This window comes from Ornithorhynchus anatinus, chromosome 2 (assembly GCF_004115215.2).
Source record: "Ornithorhynchus anatinus isolate Pmale09 chromosome 2, mOrnAna1.pri.v4, whole genome shotgun sequence".
NCBI classification, from domain to species: Eukaryota; Metazoa; Chordata; class Mammalia; order Monotremata; family Ornithorhynchidae; genus Ornithorhynchus; species Ornithorhynchus anatinus.
The window spans coordinates 171,628,089-171,648,399 of NC_041729.1; the positions used below are offsets into that span (position 1 = coordinate 171,628,089).

General features: G+C 47.4%; 1 protein-coding gene across 1 annotated transcript in view; it reads left to right on the forward strand.

Annotated features, from left to right (window-relative positions):
- The window catches only part of LOC107546901 (maltase-glucoamylase, intestinal-like), an 83,320-nt gene extending 66,469 nt beyond the window's left edge, over positions 1-16,851 (forward strand). The window contains exons 41-45 of the mRNA XM_039914777.1: positions 803-927; positions 7,675-7,763; positions 9,204-9,253; positions 15,595-15,768; positions 16,810-16,851. Coding sequence (XP_039770711.1) covers positions 803-927; positions 7,675-7,763; positions 9,204-9,253; positions 15,595-15,768; positions 16,810-16,851 — 480 coding nt within the window. The remainder of the gene's footprint in view (positions 1-802; positions 928-7,674; positions 7,764-9,203; positions 9,254-15,594; positions 15,769-16,809) is intronic.
- Positions 16,852-20,311: the final 3,460 nt, after the last annotated feature.

Sequence of the window (20,311 nt, forward strand, 5' to 3'; positions counted from 1 at the left end):
ATTCAGGGTCTCCCCAAAACTCGGCTTTTCAAGCTTCCAGGATTGCTGGGCCTTTGTGGTCTCCCTGGCCTCTGGCTTTCCAGAACAGGCAGAGCTCCCATCAGCCAGGGCAGGGACCCCTGGCTCTCCCAGCTCTGGTTCTCTGAAACAGAGGATGTGAATTGGAGGGGAGTAGGAGCAACTGAGTCTGTGGTAGGACTGGACTCCACTGCTCAGCCTCTGTTGCCCTATCCTAATCCTGGCCGAGTAGTCGCTGCCCCCACTCATTTCAGAAAACTCCTCTCCCAAACTTGGCCTCCACCCTCAGATCCTGGTCTCCTCCCCAGATACTGAATTTCTCCCCAAGGCTTTGGCCTCTTTCCTCAGGCCTTGGCCTCTTCCTTCTCCTCCTCCAGACCTTCCCTTCTATCCCAGATCTTGACTATCTCCCCAAAACATTGGCCTCCTCCTCCCTTGTTGGCCTCCTTCTCCAGGTGTTGTCTTCCCTGGGCACTAAGGCTCCTACCATAGCAGTCATTCCAACCACCCCCTCGGCCCTGGCCTCTCAAGGGCCTGGATGCTCAGTCCATCTCCTTCAGTCTGACCGTCAGTAAGTAGTGGCAGCACCAACCTGTCACCCCGTCTTTTCCTGGGGCACTAGAGGCCCTGAACCTGCCTCGGTTCACAGGCTGGCCATGTCACACTCATGGATGGAGCTGTTGGCTGCTCTTCTCTCATGAGAGGCCTGGAGGCAGGACTGGCCTCAGCCCTGTCTGTTTGTCCCTTATCTTTCTTGACACTGGGTCAAACTTCTCCATCCTAGGGATCTGAGGTGGGAGCAAGGGGGCAGTGGAGGAACCTGTCAGCACCTCTGGACCACATCAACCTCCATGTCCAGGGGGGCCACATCCTGCCAGGCCAGGAGCCGGCCAACAACACCCACTACAGGTGAGCCTTAGCAGCAATGTCACATCTTCCTGGGGGTTGGAGGGGCCACTACAGAATTCAGAGCTGCTAACCCCCTCACTCCCTAACCTGGGAAAGAGGTCTGCTGACCACGACCAGCCACCGTTTGCTATTCAACACCTTGATGTTTCTGCAGCGGGGCCGGCGGGTGGTCCTTCTTCTTTCTCTGACCACTATCTCCAACTGCTTGCTGTCCAGTGACTTATTCCCCACTGCTTTCAAACGTATTCATGTCTCCCTATCCTAAAAAAACCCTCCCTTCATGCCACATACCCCATCTCCCTCCAACCGTTCCTCTTCAAACTCCTTGAGCAAGTTGCTTACATCTGCCGTCTCCAGTTCCCCTCTTTCCAATTCTATCCTTAATAATAATGTTGGTATTTGTTAAGCGCTTACTATGTGCAGAGCACTGTTCTAAGGGCTGGGGTAGATACAGGGTAATCAGGTTGTCCCACGTGAAGCTCACAGTTAATCCCCATTTTACAGATGAGGTAACTGAGGCACAGAGAAGTTAGGTGACTTGTCCACAGTCACACAGCTGACAAGTGGCAGAGCTGGGAGTCGAACCCATGACCTCTGACTCCCAAGCCCAGGCTCTTTCCACTGAGCCACGCTGCTTCCCCAAACCCCCTCCAATCTGGCTTCTGTCCCCTTCATTCCACAGAAACCACCTCCTCAAAAGTCACAAATGATCTCCTTGCCAATCCAATGGCCTCTTGCCTTGCCTTATCCTATCGAGTTGTCTCCAACCCATAGCGACACCATAGACACATCTCTCCCAGAATGCCCCACTTCCATCTGTAATCATTCTGGTAGTGTATCCATAGAGTTTTCTGGGTAAAAATACTAAAGTGGCCTCCCACTCTCTCCTTCAGCACAGTAAACCTGAGTCTCCACCCTCGAGTCTTTCCCATGTGGCTTCTGCCCAGCACAGGGGAGTTTTGACTTGTAGCAGGTTGCCTTCAACTCACTAGCCACTGCCCAAGCTAGGAATGGAATCGGTTTGCCTCTGCTTGACTCTCCCTTCTGTAGTTGAGACTGGTAGAGTACTGAAAACTCTCCAGATGTGACCCTGAGAGGGGCCAATGGCCTCTACTCCATCTTGATCCTCCTCAGCCTCTAAGCTGCCTTCAGCTCTGCAGACCACTTCCTTCTCCTGGAAACATTATCCAACCTTGGCTTCACAGACACTGTCGTCTCCCAGTTCTCCTCATCTCTCTGGCTGCTCATTCTGAGTCTTTTTTGTGGACTCCTCCTCTGCCTCCCACTCCCTTACTGTGGGGGTCCTTCAAGGTTCAGTTCTGGATCCCCTTCTATTCTCCATCTATACCCACTCCCTTGGAGAACTCATTCACTCTCATGGCTTCAACTACCAGCTCTTTGCCTTATCTCTCTTCCTCTCTGCAGTCCCACTGGCATCTCAAGGCTAACATGTTCTAAACCGAACTCATTATCTTCCCACCCAAACACCACCCTTCCCCTGACTTTCCCCATCACTGTTGACAGAACCACCATCCTTCCTATTTCACAAACCCATAATCTTGACATTATCCTTGACTCCTCTCTCTCTCATTCAACCACATATTCAATCCATCACGAAATCTTGTCAGTTCAGCCTCCACAGAACTGCTAAAATCCATCCTTTCCTCTCTATCTGAACATCTACCACATTAATCCAAGCACTTATCCTATCTTGCCTTGATAACTGTATCAACCTCCTAGTTGACCTCCCTGCATTGGGTCCATATTTCACACTGCTGCCCAGATCATTTTATACAAAAACATCCAGTCCATGTGTCCCCCCTCAAGAACCTCCAGTGTTTGTCCATCCACCTCCACATCGAACAGAAACTCCTCACCATCGACTTTAAAGCACTCAATCACCCTGCACCCTCCTACCTTACCTTGCTAGTCTCCTCCTACAACCCAGTCTGCACACTTCACTCGTTTAATGCCAACCTACTTGCTGTACGTCGATCTCATCTATCGCACCCCCAACCCCCTGCCCACTTCCTGCCTCTGGCCTTCTCTTCTCATAACTGACAATTACTTCCCCACATTTAGAGCCTTATTGAAGGGAGATCTCCTCGAAGAGACCTTCCCTGACTAAGCCCTCTTTCCCTTTTCTTCCACTGTGTTGTCGTGACTTGCCCTGGCTTATTCATCCCCACTCCCAGCCCCACAGCACTTAAGTACATATCCATTATTTATTTATTTATATTAATGTCTATCTCCCCTTCTAGTAAAAACTCAATGAATATCATTGATTGATTGATAGGGACATGAGTGCTATGGGGCTGATAGTGGGGTGAATAAAGGGAGCAAATTCAAGTGGAAGGGCAATACAGAAGGGAGTGGGAGGGAAATGAGGGCTTAATGGAGGTTTCTTGAAGGAGATGGGATTTGAATACATCTTGGAAAGTGAGTAGAATGATTGTCAGATTATAGAGGGGGAGTCAGTCAGTCAATCATATTTATTGAGCAAATACTGTGTGCAGAACACTGTACTAATTGCATGGAGAGTACAGTGTAACAATAAACAGACACATTCCTTGCCCACAATGAGCTTAAAGTCTAAAGGGAGAGACAAATATTAATGTAAATACATTACAGATATGTAAATAAGTACTGTGGGGTTGTAAAAGGCAATGAACAAAGGGGGCAAGTTAGGTAGACACAGAAGGGAGTGGGAGAAGAAGCAAGGGAAAGCCTCTTGGAGAAGATGAACCTTCAGTAAGGCTTTGAAGTGGGGGAGTAATTGTCTGTTAGATATAAGGAGGGAAGGCATCCCAAACCAGAGGCAGTATGTGGGCAAGAAGTCAGTGGCGATATAAACAAGATCGATGTAAGATGAGAAGGTTAGCATTAGAGGAGTGAAATGTGCAGGCTGGGTTGTAGTAAGAGAATGGCTAGATGAGGTAGGAGAGACCAAGGTGATTGAGTGTTTTAAAGCCAATGGTGAGGAGTTTCTGTTTGTTGTGGAGGTAGATGGACAACCAGTGGAGGGAGGGCAACCAGTGGAGGGAGTTCCAAGCCAGAGGGAGGATATCAACAAAGGATTGAGGACAGACAGAAAAGACCAAGATACAGAGAGCAGGTGTAGGAGGAATGAAGTGTGCAGGCTGGGCTGTAGTAGAAAATCAGGGAGGTTAGGTAGGTGGGGGTGAGCTGATTTATTACTTTAAAGCTGATGTTAATGAGCTTCTATTTGATGATAATAATAAAAATAATGTTGATATTTGTTAAGCGCTTACTATGTGCGCAGCACTGTTCTAAGCGCTGGGGTATATACAGGGTAATCAGGTTGTCCCATGTAAGGCTCACAGTTAATCCCCCTTTTACAGCTGACAGCTGAGGTAACTGAGGCACAGAGAAGTGAGGTGACTTGCCCACAGTCACACAGCTGACAAGTGGCAGAGCCTGGATTCGTACTCATGACATCTGATTTCCTAGTTTGGGTTCTTTCCACTGAGCCACGATGAGAGGAAGATGGGAAACCACTAGAGGTTCTTGAGGAATAGGGAGATATGGAGCAAATTTTTTTAAAATAATGATCTGGGCATCAGAGAGAAATAAGAACTGGAGTAAGGAGGGGCAGAATGTGGGGAGGCTGATGCCATAGTCGTCAGGATATGATAGTAGTTGGGTCAGCATAGTAATAATAATAATAATGGCATTTGTTAAGTGCTTACTATGTGCCAAGCACTGTTCTAAGCACTGGAGTGACAATGATAGTAATAATAATTATAGTATTTGTTAAGCGCTTATTATCTACAAAGCACTGTTCTAAGTGCTGGGGTTGATACAAGGTAATCAGGTAGTCCCACGTGGAGCTCACCGTCTTAAAATCCCCATTTTCCAGATGAGATAACTGAGGCCCAGAGAAGTTAAGTGACTTGCCCAAAGTCACACAGCTGATATGCGGCAGAGGCAGGATTAGAACCCACAACCTCTGCCTCCCAAGCCCGGGCTCTTTCCACTAAGCCACGCTGCTTCTCTAGTAGCAGCAGTTTGGATGGAGAGAGAGGGATGGAATTTAGTGTTGTTATGAAGGTAGAACACTGAATTTGTGGGTTGAATAAGAGAGATGATTCAAAGATAATGCCACAGTTACATGGCCTGTTAGAGGGATGATAGTAGTGTTGTCTACACATGGTGTAGTGGATAGGGCACAAGCCTGGGAGTCAGAAGGTCAAGGGCTCTAATCTCAGCTCTGCCACATGTCTGCTGAGTGACCTTGGGCAAGTCACTCCTCTTCTCAGGTCTCAGTTACTTTATCAGTAAAATGGGGATTGCAACTGTGAGCCCCATGTGAGACAGAGACTGTGTACAACCCGATTTGCTTGTATCCACCCCAACACTAAGTATTCATTCATTCATTCATTCATTCATTCAATAGTATTTATTGAGCGCTTACTATGTGCAGAGCACTGTACTAAGCGCTTGGGATGAACAAGTCGGCAACAGATAGAGACAGTCCCTGCCGTTTGACGGGCTTACAGTCTAATCGGGGGAGACGGACAGACAAGAACAGACAAGAACAGGGCCTGACACATACTAAGAACTTAGCAAATACAAGACTTATTATTATTATCATTATTATTGGCAAAAACCAAACAGGGGGAGGACAGGGTTTGGGAGGGAAGTTGAGGAGTTCCATTTTGTATGTGTTAAAACTGAGGTATCGGCAGTACATCCAAGAATGCAAGAGGAAATATGAAACTGCAAGAAAGAGAGGGATGCAGGAGTAGATTTGGGAATCATCCATGTAGAAACGATAAAGCCATGGGAGTGAATGACTTCTTCAAGAGAATGGGTGCAAATGGAACCCCAGAGGGCAGGAAAATTATTTTAGAAACCTGTGGAAACATAGCTTTAGATAGTGCTTTATGGCAGTGAGCATATACTGAGAGCAGAGCGCTGAACTGAGCACTCTCTGTGGGCAAAGTACTTTCCCAGGCACCGGGGAAATTATCAGACTAGAAGATGCTGTCCCTGCCCACGAAGAGCTTACACTCTTGTGGAGGGAGGGCAGACAGAAATTTTAAGCAGCCATGAGGAGAGGCATTGGCAGAGGGGTCATGAGAAGGCCTACTTTACTCGAGCCCAGGGGGCTTGAAGACTGGGATACCAAGAGTCAGACTGGACAACATCAGAAGAAATAGCCCTGTCCAAGGTGAAAAACTGGCTACATGGACACAACGGCGTGGTCAGTGACCCTTAACTGCAAGGTCCCCAGCAGACCCGAAGTCCCTGGATGGAACTCCAGGGTCACCCTGTCACTTACTTTTAGTAGCTCTGGGGGCCGGGATGAGAGCTCAAGGAAACATGGGGCTGGGGGCTTATGGTGACTTTGGGGTGGGGGCTCGCGGGAACACCAATTTGGAGGCTCACATGGATGCCAGATTCCAAACTACTACCTCATTAAATCCATTACTTTTCCTATCCCACCTTGATTACTGTATCAGCATCCTTGCTGACCTCCCAACCCCCATCTCTCCCCACTCCAGTCCATACTTCACTCTAGTACTACATTGTTTTTTTTACAAAAATGTTCAGGACTTGTTTCCCCACGCCTCAAGAAACTCCAGTGGTTGCCCATCCACCTCTGCACTAAGCAAAATTTCCTCACCTTTGGTTTTAAAGCACTCAATCAATTTACCTCTTCCTAGCTCACCTCACTACTCTCCTTATTACAACCCAGCCCACATACATCAGAACTCTAATGCTAACCTCCTCACTGTACTTCGAATCTTGTCTATCTCACTGCCAACCTCTCACCAAGCCCTACCTCTGGGCTGGAATGCCCTCCTTCCTCATATCCGACAGACAATTACTCTTTCCCCCTTCAAATCCTTGTAAAAGGTCCATTTCCTCCAAGAGGCATTACCTGACTAAGCCCTCCTTTCCTTTTCTCACTCTACATTCTGTGTCATCCTGACTTGCTCCCTTCCTCCATCTCCACCCCCAGCCCCACAGCACTTATGTACATACATGTTATTTATTTCCCAACTCTGCCCCTTGTCAGCTGTGTGATTGTGGGCAAGTCACTTCACTTCTCTGTGCCTCAGTTCCCTCATCTGTAAAATGGGGATGAAGACTGTGAGCCTCACGTGGGACAACCTCATTCCCCTGTATCTACCCCAGAGCTTAAAACAGTGCTCTGCACGTAGTAAGCACTTAACAAATATCAACATTATTATTTGTTTATATTAATCTGTGTCTCCTAGAATGTGAGTTGGTTGTGGGCAGGGAATGTGTCTGTTTACTGTTATATTGTATTCTCCCAAGAGCTTAGTACAGTACTCTGCACACAGTAAGCACTCGATAAATATTCATTCAATCATATATATCGAGCGCTTATTGTGCAGAGTACTGTACTAAGCGCTTGGAATGTGCAATTCGGCAACAGATGCAGACAATCCCTGCCTAACAACAGGCTCACAGTCTAAAGAGAGGAAACAGACAATAAAACAAGAAGTCAGGCGTCAAAACCATCAAGATAAATAGAATCATAGATATATACACATCATTAACAAAATAAATAGAGTAATAAATAATATATACAAATATGCACAAGTGCTGTGAGGAGGGGAAGGGGGCAGAGCAGAGGGAGGAGAAATGTCAGAATGGAGTCTCATGGGAACCCCAAGGTGGAGGCTTGTGGCCATAATTTTTATGGGGACTGTATTCCAAAGGAAAACAACCATGTTTCTTGCTCTTGGACAGTCGACAGAAACTTCTGCAACTCATCGTGGCTCTGGATGACAGGGGAAGTGCTGAAGGCCAGTTGTTCTGGGACGACGGGCAGAGCATCGGTGAGTGGCTGGATCACTGAGGCCTAGAGCCTTAACCTCCGTGGCAGGAGACGGCACAGTACATGATGAGCTCAGTTCTGGGCACAGTTTGGTTCTTTTTGGGCCAGAGGAACCCGCCCTCCAGTTGGAGGACATTGGGAAGGGTGGGAGGGACACGGTATCATTAGCAGCCCCCCTCATCTTCCCCTTTACTCACCTGCTTTCTCCATGCACATCCCTCTCCTTACCTCTAAGTTATCCCAGAGTCCATTCCTCCTCCAGCACGAAACTGTCCTCTCTATTAAGTCCCCCTTCTATCCAAACTGCTCAGGCTCAGCCCCTTCAGATGTCTTCTTTTCTCCCACTGGTGCCCCTCCTCTCTGGTAGGTGCCCCTCACCTGCACACTCTTGCCCTCCATGAAGAGTTAAAGCCCTGTCTGCCGGTCACATGTGTCTATTTCCATGTTCATACATTCTGCTTCTTGGTGATGTGGATCCCTGGGTATCTGCCAGGCTGCCCGTCATCCCACCTGATGGTAAGCTCCTTGAGGGCAGGGGCCCTGTCCTCTTTCTTCGCATTTTACACGGGAGTGTTCTGAGTCACTGAAGTAGATCAGTGAGTTGATCAGGAAGGTAGGTAAATAGGAGATTTTGGACCCATCCCATATTTTCCCGGATCAGCCGCCCTTCAGTAACTTGCAGAAACTACCAACATACTAGTGGAGTGAGGCCTTCATTCATTCAGTCATATTTATTGAGCCCTTACTGTGTGTAGAACACTGTACTAAGCACTTGGAAAAGTACAATACAGCAGTAGAGGGAAAAAAATCCCTGCCCACAACGAGCTCACAGTCTAGGCGAGGGGAGACAGATATCAATAGAAGTAAACGGACATCAATATAAATGAAACTACAGCTATATACACAAGTGCTGTGGGGCTGGGAGAGGGGGGAAGAGCAAAGGAAGTGAGTCAGGGTGACGAGGAAGGGAGTGGGAGTTGAGGAAAAGTGGGGCTTAGCCTGGGGAGGCCTCTTGGGAGAGATGTGCCTTCAGTAAAGCTTTGAAGAGGGGAGAGTAATTGTCTGTGAAGAGACTCAATCAATCAATCAGTGGTAATTATTGAGTGCCTACTGTGTGCATACAGTCCACTCTCTGGTATAGAGGGTGCTTCCCTCTATTGGACCTCAAGGTCAGTGAGCAGCATCCATCAGGGGCCTCAGGTCCCCTGGAAACAGAGGTCCTTTCCAGATGGTCTAGTGTTAAGGAAAGCTCGTGCTACAACACACAGACCTGAACCCTTGCCGCACACGCACTGAGGAAATAGCATGTTCCTCCAGATACACATAGAAGGTGGGAGGGACATTCCAATTTGTGGAGTGGAAATCCTCACAGCAGAGGGATTGAGTGGAGAGTTCTTTTGCTAAAATCAGGACATGAGAGATTGTATTTTCTTTCTCGCAGATACATATGAAAAAGAGAATTATTTCCTGGTAACATTTTATGCTGGTTGGGTAAGTACAGTTTTACAAACATTCCTTTATCTTGAGGTAGAGTGGAATTCACAGACAGCACCGCTGGTTGGTTGGGATGGGAGTGTGTGTGTCTATCTGGAGGAGTGGGGTGGGGTGGTTGCAGTTGCGGATGTATTAAAGTGTAGGTTTGAGGATGCATACGTGTATAAGCTGTGACTGATTGAGACAGAAAATACTTCTTTGATTGATAATCTTCTCAAAGCTTCTCTAGGAAAAAAACCACTGCATTTCCAATGACCATTATCACCAAGATCCAATCAATGATATTTATTGAGTGTTTAATGTGTGTAGAGCACTGGACTGACCAATAGAATTTTCAGAACCCCCTCCTGAGTGTGCAACACTGTAGTAATCACTTGGGCCATAGACCAGGAACTGCCTTTAGGGGGTTTACAGTCTATTGGGGAAGACCCTCAGACAAATTATTTACAAATAGTGGGTGAAGGAGGCAGTGCAAGGGTGCAGCAGGGTTACACAAATAAATCAAGAAAAGGTCAGCAGAAATAAAGTATGTGCAATTGAGTATGCATAGGTATTACACCTAGTCTCAACACTTTTTTTTATAGAAGAGTAAGGATGGCTGTTTGGTTGATATGACTTGGGGTGTTGGAGGTGGCTATTCTAGGAAGGTCGAGAGTCAAGACCCAATCTTGGCAGTTAAATTGCCTAGACACCAGAGGCCCTAGAGGAAAATGCATGGGAGCAGGAAGAGATGAGGTGGCAGAGTTCCTATCTCTGGCCCACGTCTTACTGCTGTCCTGGAATGCCCTCCCTCCTCACCTCTGCCAAACCCTCTTCCCCACTTCAAAGCCCTATTGAGAGCTCACCTCCTCCAAGAGGCCTTCCCAGACTGAGCTTCCCCTTTTCCCTCTGCTCCCTCTCTGCTCCCCCTCTGCCCTCTGCTCCCCCCCTTCACCTCCCCTCAGCTAAACCCTCTTTTCCTCTGCTCCTTCCCCTTCCCTCAGCACTCTGCTCATTTGTATATATTATTTATTACCCTATTTATTTTGTTAATGAGGTGTACATCCCCTTGATTCTATTTATCATGTTTATGTTATTTGTTTTTATCCGTCCATCTCCCCCAATTAGACTGTAAGCCCATCATTGTGCAGGGATTGTCTCTATCTGTTGCCGAATTGTATATTCCAAGTGCTTAGTACAGTGCTCTGCACATAGTAAGCGCTCAATAAATACTATTGAATGAATGAATGAATAAAAATGATAGTTGTGGTATTTGTTATGTGCTTACTATGTGCCAGGCTCTGTACTAATCGCTGGGTTGGATACAAGTTTATCACATGGGACTCAAAGCCTTAATCCCCATTTTACAGATGAGATAGGCACAGAGAAGTGAAGTGACTTGCCCAAGGTCACACAGCTGACAAGTGGTGAAGCCAGAATCAGAACCCAGGTCCTTCTAACTCCCAGACCCTTGCATTATCCACTAGGCCATGCTGTGGCATACTCTGGCTGTCCTCATGCCAAACACACCTCATCATCATCAGTAGCATTGATTAAGAGCCTACTAATCAGAGATGGGCAGATATTGATCTAAGGGCTTGGGAGGCCCTTACTCATTCATTCAATCATTCTTTCAATCGTTTTTACTGAGCTCTTTCTGTGTGCAGAGTATTGTCCTAAATGCTTGGGAGAGTACAGTATAACAGTAAAGAGATAAGTTCCCATTTCCTGTCCACATCGAGTTTACAGGCAGACATTAATAAAAATAATGTAATATAAAGAAGCATCGTGGTTAAGGGAAAGAGCATGGGCTTGGGAGTCAGAGGTCATGAGTTCTAATCCCAGCTCCACCACTTGTCAGCTCTGTGACTGTGGGCAAGTCACTTAAGTTCTCTGTGCCTCAGTTACCTCATCCATAAAATAGGGATTAAGGCTGTGAGCCCCACGTGGGACAACCTGATTACTTTGTATCTACCGCAGCACTTAGAACAGTGCTTGGCACATAGTAAGTGCTTAATGAAATACCAGCATTATTAATAAATAAATTACAGGAAGATATATATATCTCCTTTCTTCTCTCCCTTCCTCATTCCACCTTTCCCTCCATTCATTCATCTGTGGCTCTCTCTCTCTCTCTCTCTCACACACACATCCAATTAAGGTCCTCTTGGTGATTCAGTGAAAACTATCCTGCTGCTTACAGGCTGGCTGAGTGACCATATGTTGGGAAGAGGGTTGGGAGCATCACTTGAGGGAGTGGGAGTCCCTCAAGGCTCAGTTCTAGATCTTCTTCTAGTCCCCATCTACATCTTTGCAGAACTCACTTGTTCCCATGGCTTCAACTACTTGGATGATCTCTTCTTGGATGATTCCCAAATCTACCTCTCCAGCCCTGACCTCTCTCCTTTATTGAGGTCCCACTTGTCCTCCTGCTTCAGGATATCTCTACTTGCATGTCCCACCTCAAACAAAATGTGTCAAGTACAGAGTGCCTCATCTTCCCAACTGTCCTCCCCTTTTTCTTATAGACATTTTAGGCAACACTGCTATCCTCCCTGTCTCCCAGGCCTGTAATCTTGGCATTATCCTTGACTCTCATTCAACCCACTCATATAATCTTTCATGAAGTCCTGTTAATTCTACCTTCACAACATCTGTAGAATCTACCCTTTTTCACTCCATGATGATGATGATGATGGTGATGGTATTTGTTAAGCATTTACTATGCGTCAAACACTGTTCTAAGCACTGGGGTAGATACAAGGTAGTCAGGTGGGACACAGTCCCTGACCCACATGGGACAGACTGCTACTACACTGATCCAAACACTGATCTTTTCCTGTCTTGACTACTGCATCAGCCTCCTCACTGACCTCCCTGTTTCCTGTTTCTCCGCACTCCAGTCCTTGCTTCACTCTGCTGCCCGGATCTTTTTTTTTAATTATTATTTCTTCAGAACCTCCAGTGATTACACATCCACCTCCACATCAAAAAGAAACTCCTCACCACTGGCTTTAAGGCATTCATTCAATCACGGACTCTGTCTTCTCCTGGTTCTCCTCTTATCTCTCTAGCCGTTCATTCTCAGTCTCCTTGGGAAAGTCATTTCACTTCTCTGTGTTGCTGAATTGTACATTCCAAGCGCTTAGTAAAGTGCTCTACACACAGTTAGCACTCAATAAATACGATTAAATGAATGAAAAAATGAAATGAAGGTGTGCAGATCACTTGGCTAAGCACTTGGGAAAGTACAATACAGCATTAAAGAGAGACTATCCCTGCCCACAGCGAATTGCCCCCTGCCCACAACTATCTAAATCACTCAATTACCTTGCACCCTCCTACCTTGTCTCGCTGCTCTTCTACTACAACCCAGCCCTCACCCTTTGCCCTTCTAATGCTAACCTTTTCTCTGTACCTTGATCTTGTCTACCTCACCACCAACCTTTCGCCCACTTCCTGCCTTTGGCCTGAAACTCCCTTCCTCCTCATATCCACCAGACAATTTCTCTCCCCCACTTCAAAGCCTTATTGAAGGCACATCTCCTCCAAGAGACGTTCCCTAAGCCCTTTTTTCTTTTATTCAACTCCCTTCTGTGTCGCTCTGTCTTGCTCCCTTTAGTCATCTCCTCTCCCAGGCCCACAGCACTTATGTACATATCTATAATTTATTAATTTATATTACTGTCTCCCCCTCTAGACTGTAAGCTCATTGTGGGCAGGGAATTATCTGTTATATTGTTGTACTGTACACTCCCGAGTGCTTAGTAGCGCTTGAAGCAGCGTGGCGCAGTGGAAAGAGCATGGGCTTTGGAGTCAGGGCTCATGAGTTCGAATCCCAGCTCTGCCACTTGTCAGCTGTGTGACTGTGGGCAAGTCACTTAACTTCTCTGTGCCTCAGTTCCCTCATCTGTAAAATGGGGATTAAGACTGTGAGCCCCACGTGGGACAACCTGATTCCCCTGTGTTTACCCCAGCGCTTAGAACAGTGTTCTGCACATAGTAAGCGCTTAACAAATACCAACATTATTATTATTATTAGTACAGTGCTCTGCACACAGTATTCATTCAGTCATATTTATTGAGTGTTTATTGTGTGCAGAGCACTATACTTAACATTTGGAAAGTTTAATTCAGCAGCAGATAGAGACAATCCCTACCTAACAAGGGGCTCACAGTCTAGAAGGGGGAGACAAACAACAAAACAAGGAGACAGACATCAATACCATCAAATAGATAAATAGAATAATTAATGAAATAGAGTAATAAATATGCATATACACAAGTGCTGTGGGGAGGGGAAGGGGTAGAGCAGAGGGAGGGAGTGGGGGGAATGGGGAAGGGAGGAGGGGCAGAAGAAAAGGGAGGGCTCAGTCTGGGAAGGCCTCCTGGAGGAGGTGAGCTCTCAGTAGGGCTTTGAAGAGGGGAAGAGAGTTAGTTTGGTGGATGTGAGGAGGGAAGGCATTCCAGGTCAGTGGTAGGGCATGGGCCAGGGGTCGACGGGGACAGGCGAGAACGAGGCACCGTGAAGAGGTTAGCAGCAGAGGAGCAGAGTGTAGGGAGTGGGCTATAGAAGGAGAGAAGGGAGGTGAGGTAGGAGGGGGCCAGGTGATGGAGAGGTTTGAAGCCAAGAGTGAGGAGTTTTTGCTTCATGCAAAGCTTGATAGGCAAGCACTGGAGGTTTTTGAGGAGGGGAGAGACATGCCCAGAGCATTTCTGTAGAAAGATCATCTGGGCAGCAGAGTGAAGTATAGATTGAAGTGGGGAGAGACAGGAGGATGGGAGTTCATAGAGGAGGTTGATGCAATAATCCAATTGGGATATTATGAGAGATTGTACCAGAAAGGTAGCAGCTTGGATGGAGAGGGAAGGGCAGATCTTGGCGATGTTGTAAAGGTGAGACCAGCAGGTTTTGGTGATGGATTGGATGAGTGGGGTGAGAGAGCAGAGTCAAGGATGACACCAAGGTTGCGGACTTGTCAGTCAGGATGATCGTGCCATCCACAGTGACGGGAGAGTCAGGGAGAGGACAGGGTTTGGGAGGGAAGATAAGGAGCTCAGTCTTGGACATGTTGAGTTTTAGGTGGCAGGCAGACATCAAGGTGGAGATGTCCTGAAGGCAGGAGGAAATACAAGCCTGGAGGGAGGGAGAGAGAACAGGGGTGGAGATGGAGATTTGGTTGCCATCTGCACAGAGATGATAGTTGAAGCCGTGGGACCAAATGAGTTCACCGAGGGAGTGAGTTAAGATGGAAAGAGTAAGCTTTCAATAAATACAATTGACTGACTAAGCGCCAGGCACTTCTTACTCCTTCCTTGGAATGCTTCTGACTCTCTGGCCCATGCTCTATCCACTATGACATGAAATACATTCAGTTCATGTCTTTCCACTCCTTAAGAACCTCCAGTGGCTGTTCGTCAACCTCCACATCAAGCAGAAACTCCTTACCATTTTCTTTCCCTTCCCCAACACTTGAGCTCACTCATTTCCTACTACAACCCAGCCCACACTTTGGTACTTTGGTACTTTCCTTACTTTATGTCATGCACTGTACCTAAGCACTGTGGTAGGGACTAGGTAATGAGGTTAGACACAGTCCCTGATCCACATGTTCATCTTACAGTCTAAGTTGGAGGGAGGAAGATTTAACCCCCATATTACAGATGAAGAAACTGAGGCACAGAGACGTTAAGTGATTTGCCCAAGGTCACACAGCAAGTACATCATGGAGCCGAGATTGGAACCCGGGTCCTCTTACTCCCAGCCTGTGCTCTTTCCCCTAGGCCACGCTGCTTTTGAGCTGAAACTCTTCTTCCTGTGCCTCAGAAGTTTCTCTCCGTCCACAAATGACAGACAACTAGCTCTCTCCTCCTTCCAAGCCTTATTAAAATCACATCTCCTCAGAGGCCTTCCCTGATTAAATGTTCTTTAGACTACTCCCTCTCCCTTCTGCGTCACCCTTGCAGTTAGGTCTGTACCCTTGAAGCCCTCGATATTCACCGTACCCTCAACCCCACAGCACTTACGTCCAGATCCATAATCTAATTTAATGTCTGTCTCCAGCTGAAGACTGTAAGCTCATTGTGGGAAGGGAGTATACCTGTCGATTCTTGTTGTATTGTTCTTTCCAAAGCTCTGCACATGATAAGTTCTCAGTAGATACCACTGATTGATTGCTCACTGGTTTGGGGCATCCCCATTTCTCAGGGAGGACTGGTGGCCAGCACCTGGGTTTCAGCCACTAGAAAACTTGATGAAATAATTTTGAAGGAACTGAAAAGATCTCTAAGTATATTCCAGGTAATTTCAGGCTGAATGTGATGTGAATTTTCTCTTTTGTTTCTCTCTAACATAACAGGATTGGCTTAAAATTCAAACCACTCACAAAGAATCCTTCAATTCATCAGCATCCCTGACCCTGGGTTTTGTGCGTATTTACGGATTGGTCAGTGGCAACATGACCGAGGTCACTGTCAGAGTGAATAATATTACACAAGAGCAGATAATCGTCCCTGTTATCCCAGAGTATCAGGTAGGTGACCTGGATAACATTCCATGACTTTCATGACTTTCACAACACTGTTGTGCCAGTGAAATGATGTTTTGGATCTACTGTCCACATTGTTCAAGTTGTCTGTACTGTCCACACCGTCTTTACTGTCCATGCTTTCCACACTGTCCATACTGGCCATTCTGACCCTGCAGTCTGTACTGTCTGTGCTACCTGTACTGTCCACACGGGTCATACTGTCCTTCCTCTCCAAACTGTCTGCATTGTTCCTGTAGTCTGTACCGTTCTTGCCATCGATCCTATCCATGCCATCTGCACCGTCCCTACTATCTGTGCTATCCACCCTATCTGTACTGTCCACACTGTCGATGCTGTCCAGGCTGTCCACACTGGCTGTACTGTCCCTGCAGTCTGTATTGTCCATGCTGCCCACACTGTCTGTACCGTCCATACTGTCCATGGTTTCTGCACCCTCTGTGCTGTCAGGGCTGCCTGCACAGTCTTCTGTCTACACTCTCCACCTGTGCACAGTCCATACTGTCCCTACTACCCCTAACGTCCTTACTGTGCATACAATCTTTGTGTGCACATCTCGTGCTGTCCCTACTGCCTCTAATGTCCTTACTGGGAATACTGTCCACGTGTGCACAGTTCCCATTGCTCCTAATGCCCTTACTGGGAATACTGTCCATGTGGGTGCTGTCCACACTGTCCATACATATTGTACACACTGTCCATATTGTCCATGTGTGCAAAATCCATATTTGTCCCTGTTGTTCCTATGGTCCTGATACCTTCCTGTCCACACTGTCTATACCATCCACACTTTCCATTCTACACACATTATCCATAAGTGTACAGTCTATGCTGTCCCTACCACTCTTACTGCCCATACTGTCCTTATGGTCCATACTCTCTACATTCTCCACACTGTTCGTATTGTCCTTATTGTTTTTCTATTTGTACTGTCCACACCAACCCCACCATCAACAATGTTCATACAGCCAATACTGTCCATATGTCTTAAGTTTAAACTGTCTCTTCTGTTCACACTCCTTACAGTCCTTGCTGTCCTTAATGTTTATGCTGCTCCTGTTGCCCTAACTGTGCTTATTGTCTCTGCTGTAAATTTTGTCTTAATTCCCTCCACCTGCACAATCCATACTTCTTACATCTGCATAGTCCATTCTATCCCTACAGTCTACTCTTTGTGCACCTTCCATGCTCTTCATATCTGCACAGGCCAGTCTGTTCCTGTATTCCATACTGTCTGCACTGCCTAAATTTTTCCCTTCAGTACAGTCCATTCTGTCCCTTCAGACTGCACTGTGTGTACAGTGTGGACTCTGTGCACACTGTTCACGGTGTCCATTCTGTCCCTACCGTCCACATTTTGTGCATTATCCCAACTGTCCACATCTGCACAGTCCATTCCATCCCTGCTGCCCACCCTGTGTGCATGTCAAAAGGTTGCCAGGTGGGAGGGATGGCAGTGAGCCCAGGGACTACGGCCTCACCCCGTTATTCCAGCAGATATGAGACCACTGGAGTTCTGCTTGACTTAAGGGGCTTGGGAGAAGTAACAGGAAGTCTTGCGGTTCAACATCAGGCTCACGATTCCCTCCCAACTCCACCAGTGGTCATCCACCCATCTCCGCATCGAGTAGAATAATAATAATGAAGATTACAGTATTCATTAAGTGCTTACTATGTGCCAAGCACTGTCCTAATCACAGGGGTAGAAACAAGGTAATCAGATTGTCCCAAAGTCTTAATCTCCCTTTACAGATGAGGTAACTGAGACACAGGGAAGTTAAGTGATTTGCCCAAGGTGACCCAGCAGACAAGTGGCAGAGGCAGGATTAGAACCCACGTCCTCTGACTCCCAGACCCATGCTCTTTCCAATAAGCCACTCTGCTTCTCAAAATAATCAAGCTGGACACAGTCCATATTCCCACATGGGGCTCACAGAAGCTCCTCACCTCCAGGTCTAAGGCACTCAATCAGCTCCCCTCCTCCTGCCTATTTTTGCTCTGCTCCCACTACACCCCAGCTTGCCATTTGGCTCCTCTAATGCCAACCTGCTCCCTGTGCATCTATTACATCTTTCCTGCTGTGAGCCCCCTACCCACATCCTCTGGCCTGAAATTCCCTCCCCCTTCATCTCTGACAGGCCAGCACTCTACCCATCTTCAAAAGCCTACTAAGATCTTAGCTCCTCCAAGAAACTGCCATTTCCTCATCCTATTCACCCTCCCTTCTGTGTTGCCTATACACTTGAGTCTGGACTCACTAAACACTGATACTCATGCCACGCCCCATTCTCATAGCATTTATTTATGTAGCCTTACACTCTTTTGCTTACCTTACCCATAATTTATTGTAGTGTCTGTATCCCCTCCTGGATTCCTTGATAGCAGGGAACATTTACTAAATCTACTGCACTCTAATAATAATTGTGATATTTATAGTAATAATAATGTTGGTATTTGTTAAGCCCTTACTATGTGCCAAGCACTGTTCTAAGCACTGGGGTAGTCACAAAGTAATTAGGTTGCCCTATTTGGGGCTCACAGTCTTCATCCCCTTTTTACAAATGAGGAAACTGAGGTACAGAGAAGTGAAGTGACTTGCCCAAAGTCACCCATCTGACAAGTGGCGGAGCTGGGATTAGAACCCGTGACCTCTGACTCCCAAGCCCGGGCTTTTTCCACTAAGCCACGTGGCTTCTCTGCTTATTATGTGTTTACTCTTTGCCAAGCACTATACTAAGTGCTGTGGTTGATTTTTTTCAAGTGCTTACCATGTGCCAGGCACTGTACTAACCTATAAACTAGTCAGGTTGGACTCAGTTCATATCCCAAAGAAGCAGCATGGCTCAGTGGAAAGAGCCTGGGCTTGGGAGTCAGAGGTCATGGCTTCTAATCCCTACTCAGCCGCTTGCCAGATGTGTGACTTTGGGCAAGTCACTTCACTTCTCTGTGCCTCAGTTACCTCATCTGTAAAATGGGGATTAAAACTGTGAGCCCCACGTGGGACAACCTGATCACTTTGTATCCCCCCAGGGCTTAGAACAGTCCATTATTATTATTATTACGGTCTTAATCTCCATTTTACAGATGAGGTAACTGAGGCACAGTGAAGTTAAGTGACTTGCCCAAAGTCACACAGCTAAGTGGCAGAGCTAGGATTAGAACCCATGACCCCTGACTCCCAAGCCAGGCCTTTTTCCACTAAACCACACTGCTTCTCTGCAGTGGCAGAGCAGGGATTAGAACCCAGGTCTTTCTGACTCCCAGCCCATGCTTTGTCCACTAGGCTACACTGCTTATAAGCAAGTAGTTGGAAAAAGTCCCGGTTCCAAATGGGAAATTAGAACCCATTTCTTCTGACTCCTAGGCCCGCGCTTTTTCCACTAGACCAAGCTGCTTCCCCTGTCCCTCCAGCAGTCCACAGTCTGAGAGTATAAGGGGGAGAAGAGATTGGAGACAGATTTATCAGGAATTATGGATCAAGAAAGCTTGACATGGATAAATATACCCAAGAAAAATAAAATGAGCAGAGAGCTGTGGCTAAAGGAGCAGAATTTCCATCTCCTTAGGGCTCAGACTTCAGGACACCCACGCAGCCGCAGCAGCTGCTCTAACAGCCCCAGCGTTCCAGGGGTTTGGTTTGTGGAGGTCTCAGGATGTGGCTGCTTTTCCCTTTCCCGCCGGGGCGGTGGGAGGCAGGATGGGCTGGTCTTCTTAGGGTGTGGCGGGAGAGAGCCCGGGCAGGTTCCCAGGGAAGCAGCCAGGCTGGCTGTTCAGTGCGGGCGACGCCAAGGCATTCTGTAGCTGCTTTAGAATCCTGGTCCTTCTATTCCGAGCCCTGTGCTCTTTCCTCTAGGTTACGCTGCTTTCCAAGTGCTTAGTACAGTGCACTGCACACATTAAGCACTCAATATAAATACCACTGATTGACTGACTGTGAATGTCAGTGATCTAGAGTTTGGAAGACTCCCATTCTCCCCTCCCCCTCTCCACCCCTCCCACCTTTCCTCTCTCCAGGCCTCTCACCCTCCTGCCACCACTCTCAGGCTTGATGGTAGGGGTGGGAACCGGGGTCTAAGACCAGGCCAGGTCTCCACCATGCTATGCTATGGGGACGAAATGTCATTCTAGGACTTCCCAGAGGGTCCCGGGGCGCTCAAAGTCCAACTCAGACCCAGGAGTGGGGGATGGGGAGTTCCACAGGGTCTGGAGCCACCGGTGTCTTAGCCAACAGACCTGGTGCCACTGTATAAGAGGGGAGACCTGGTAGTTCTGCAGCCCGAGGACCCCCAGCTTCCGGCTTCTTGAAGGTGTGGACCAGGCTCCGGCCCCCAGGCTCCAGGCCCAAGGGTCCGGGTCCCTGGCTCCAGAAGTTAGGCTCCAGGGGGCAGGTTGCAAAGGACAGGTTTCTAGGGGTAGAATCCAAGGGGCAGATTCAAGCAGGCAAGTTCCATGCTGTCTACCAAGCGCTTAGTACAGTGTTTTGCACACAGTAAGCGCTCTTGAGTGTTCAGGCTCCAGGTTCCATGTT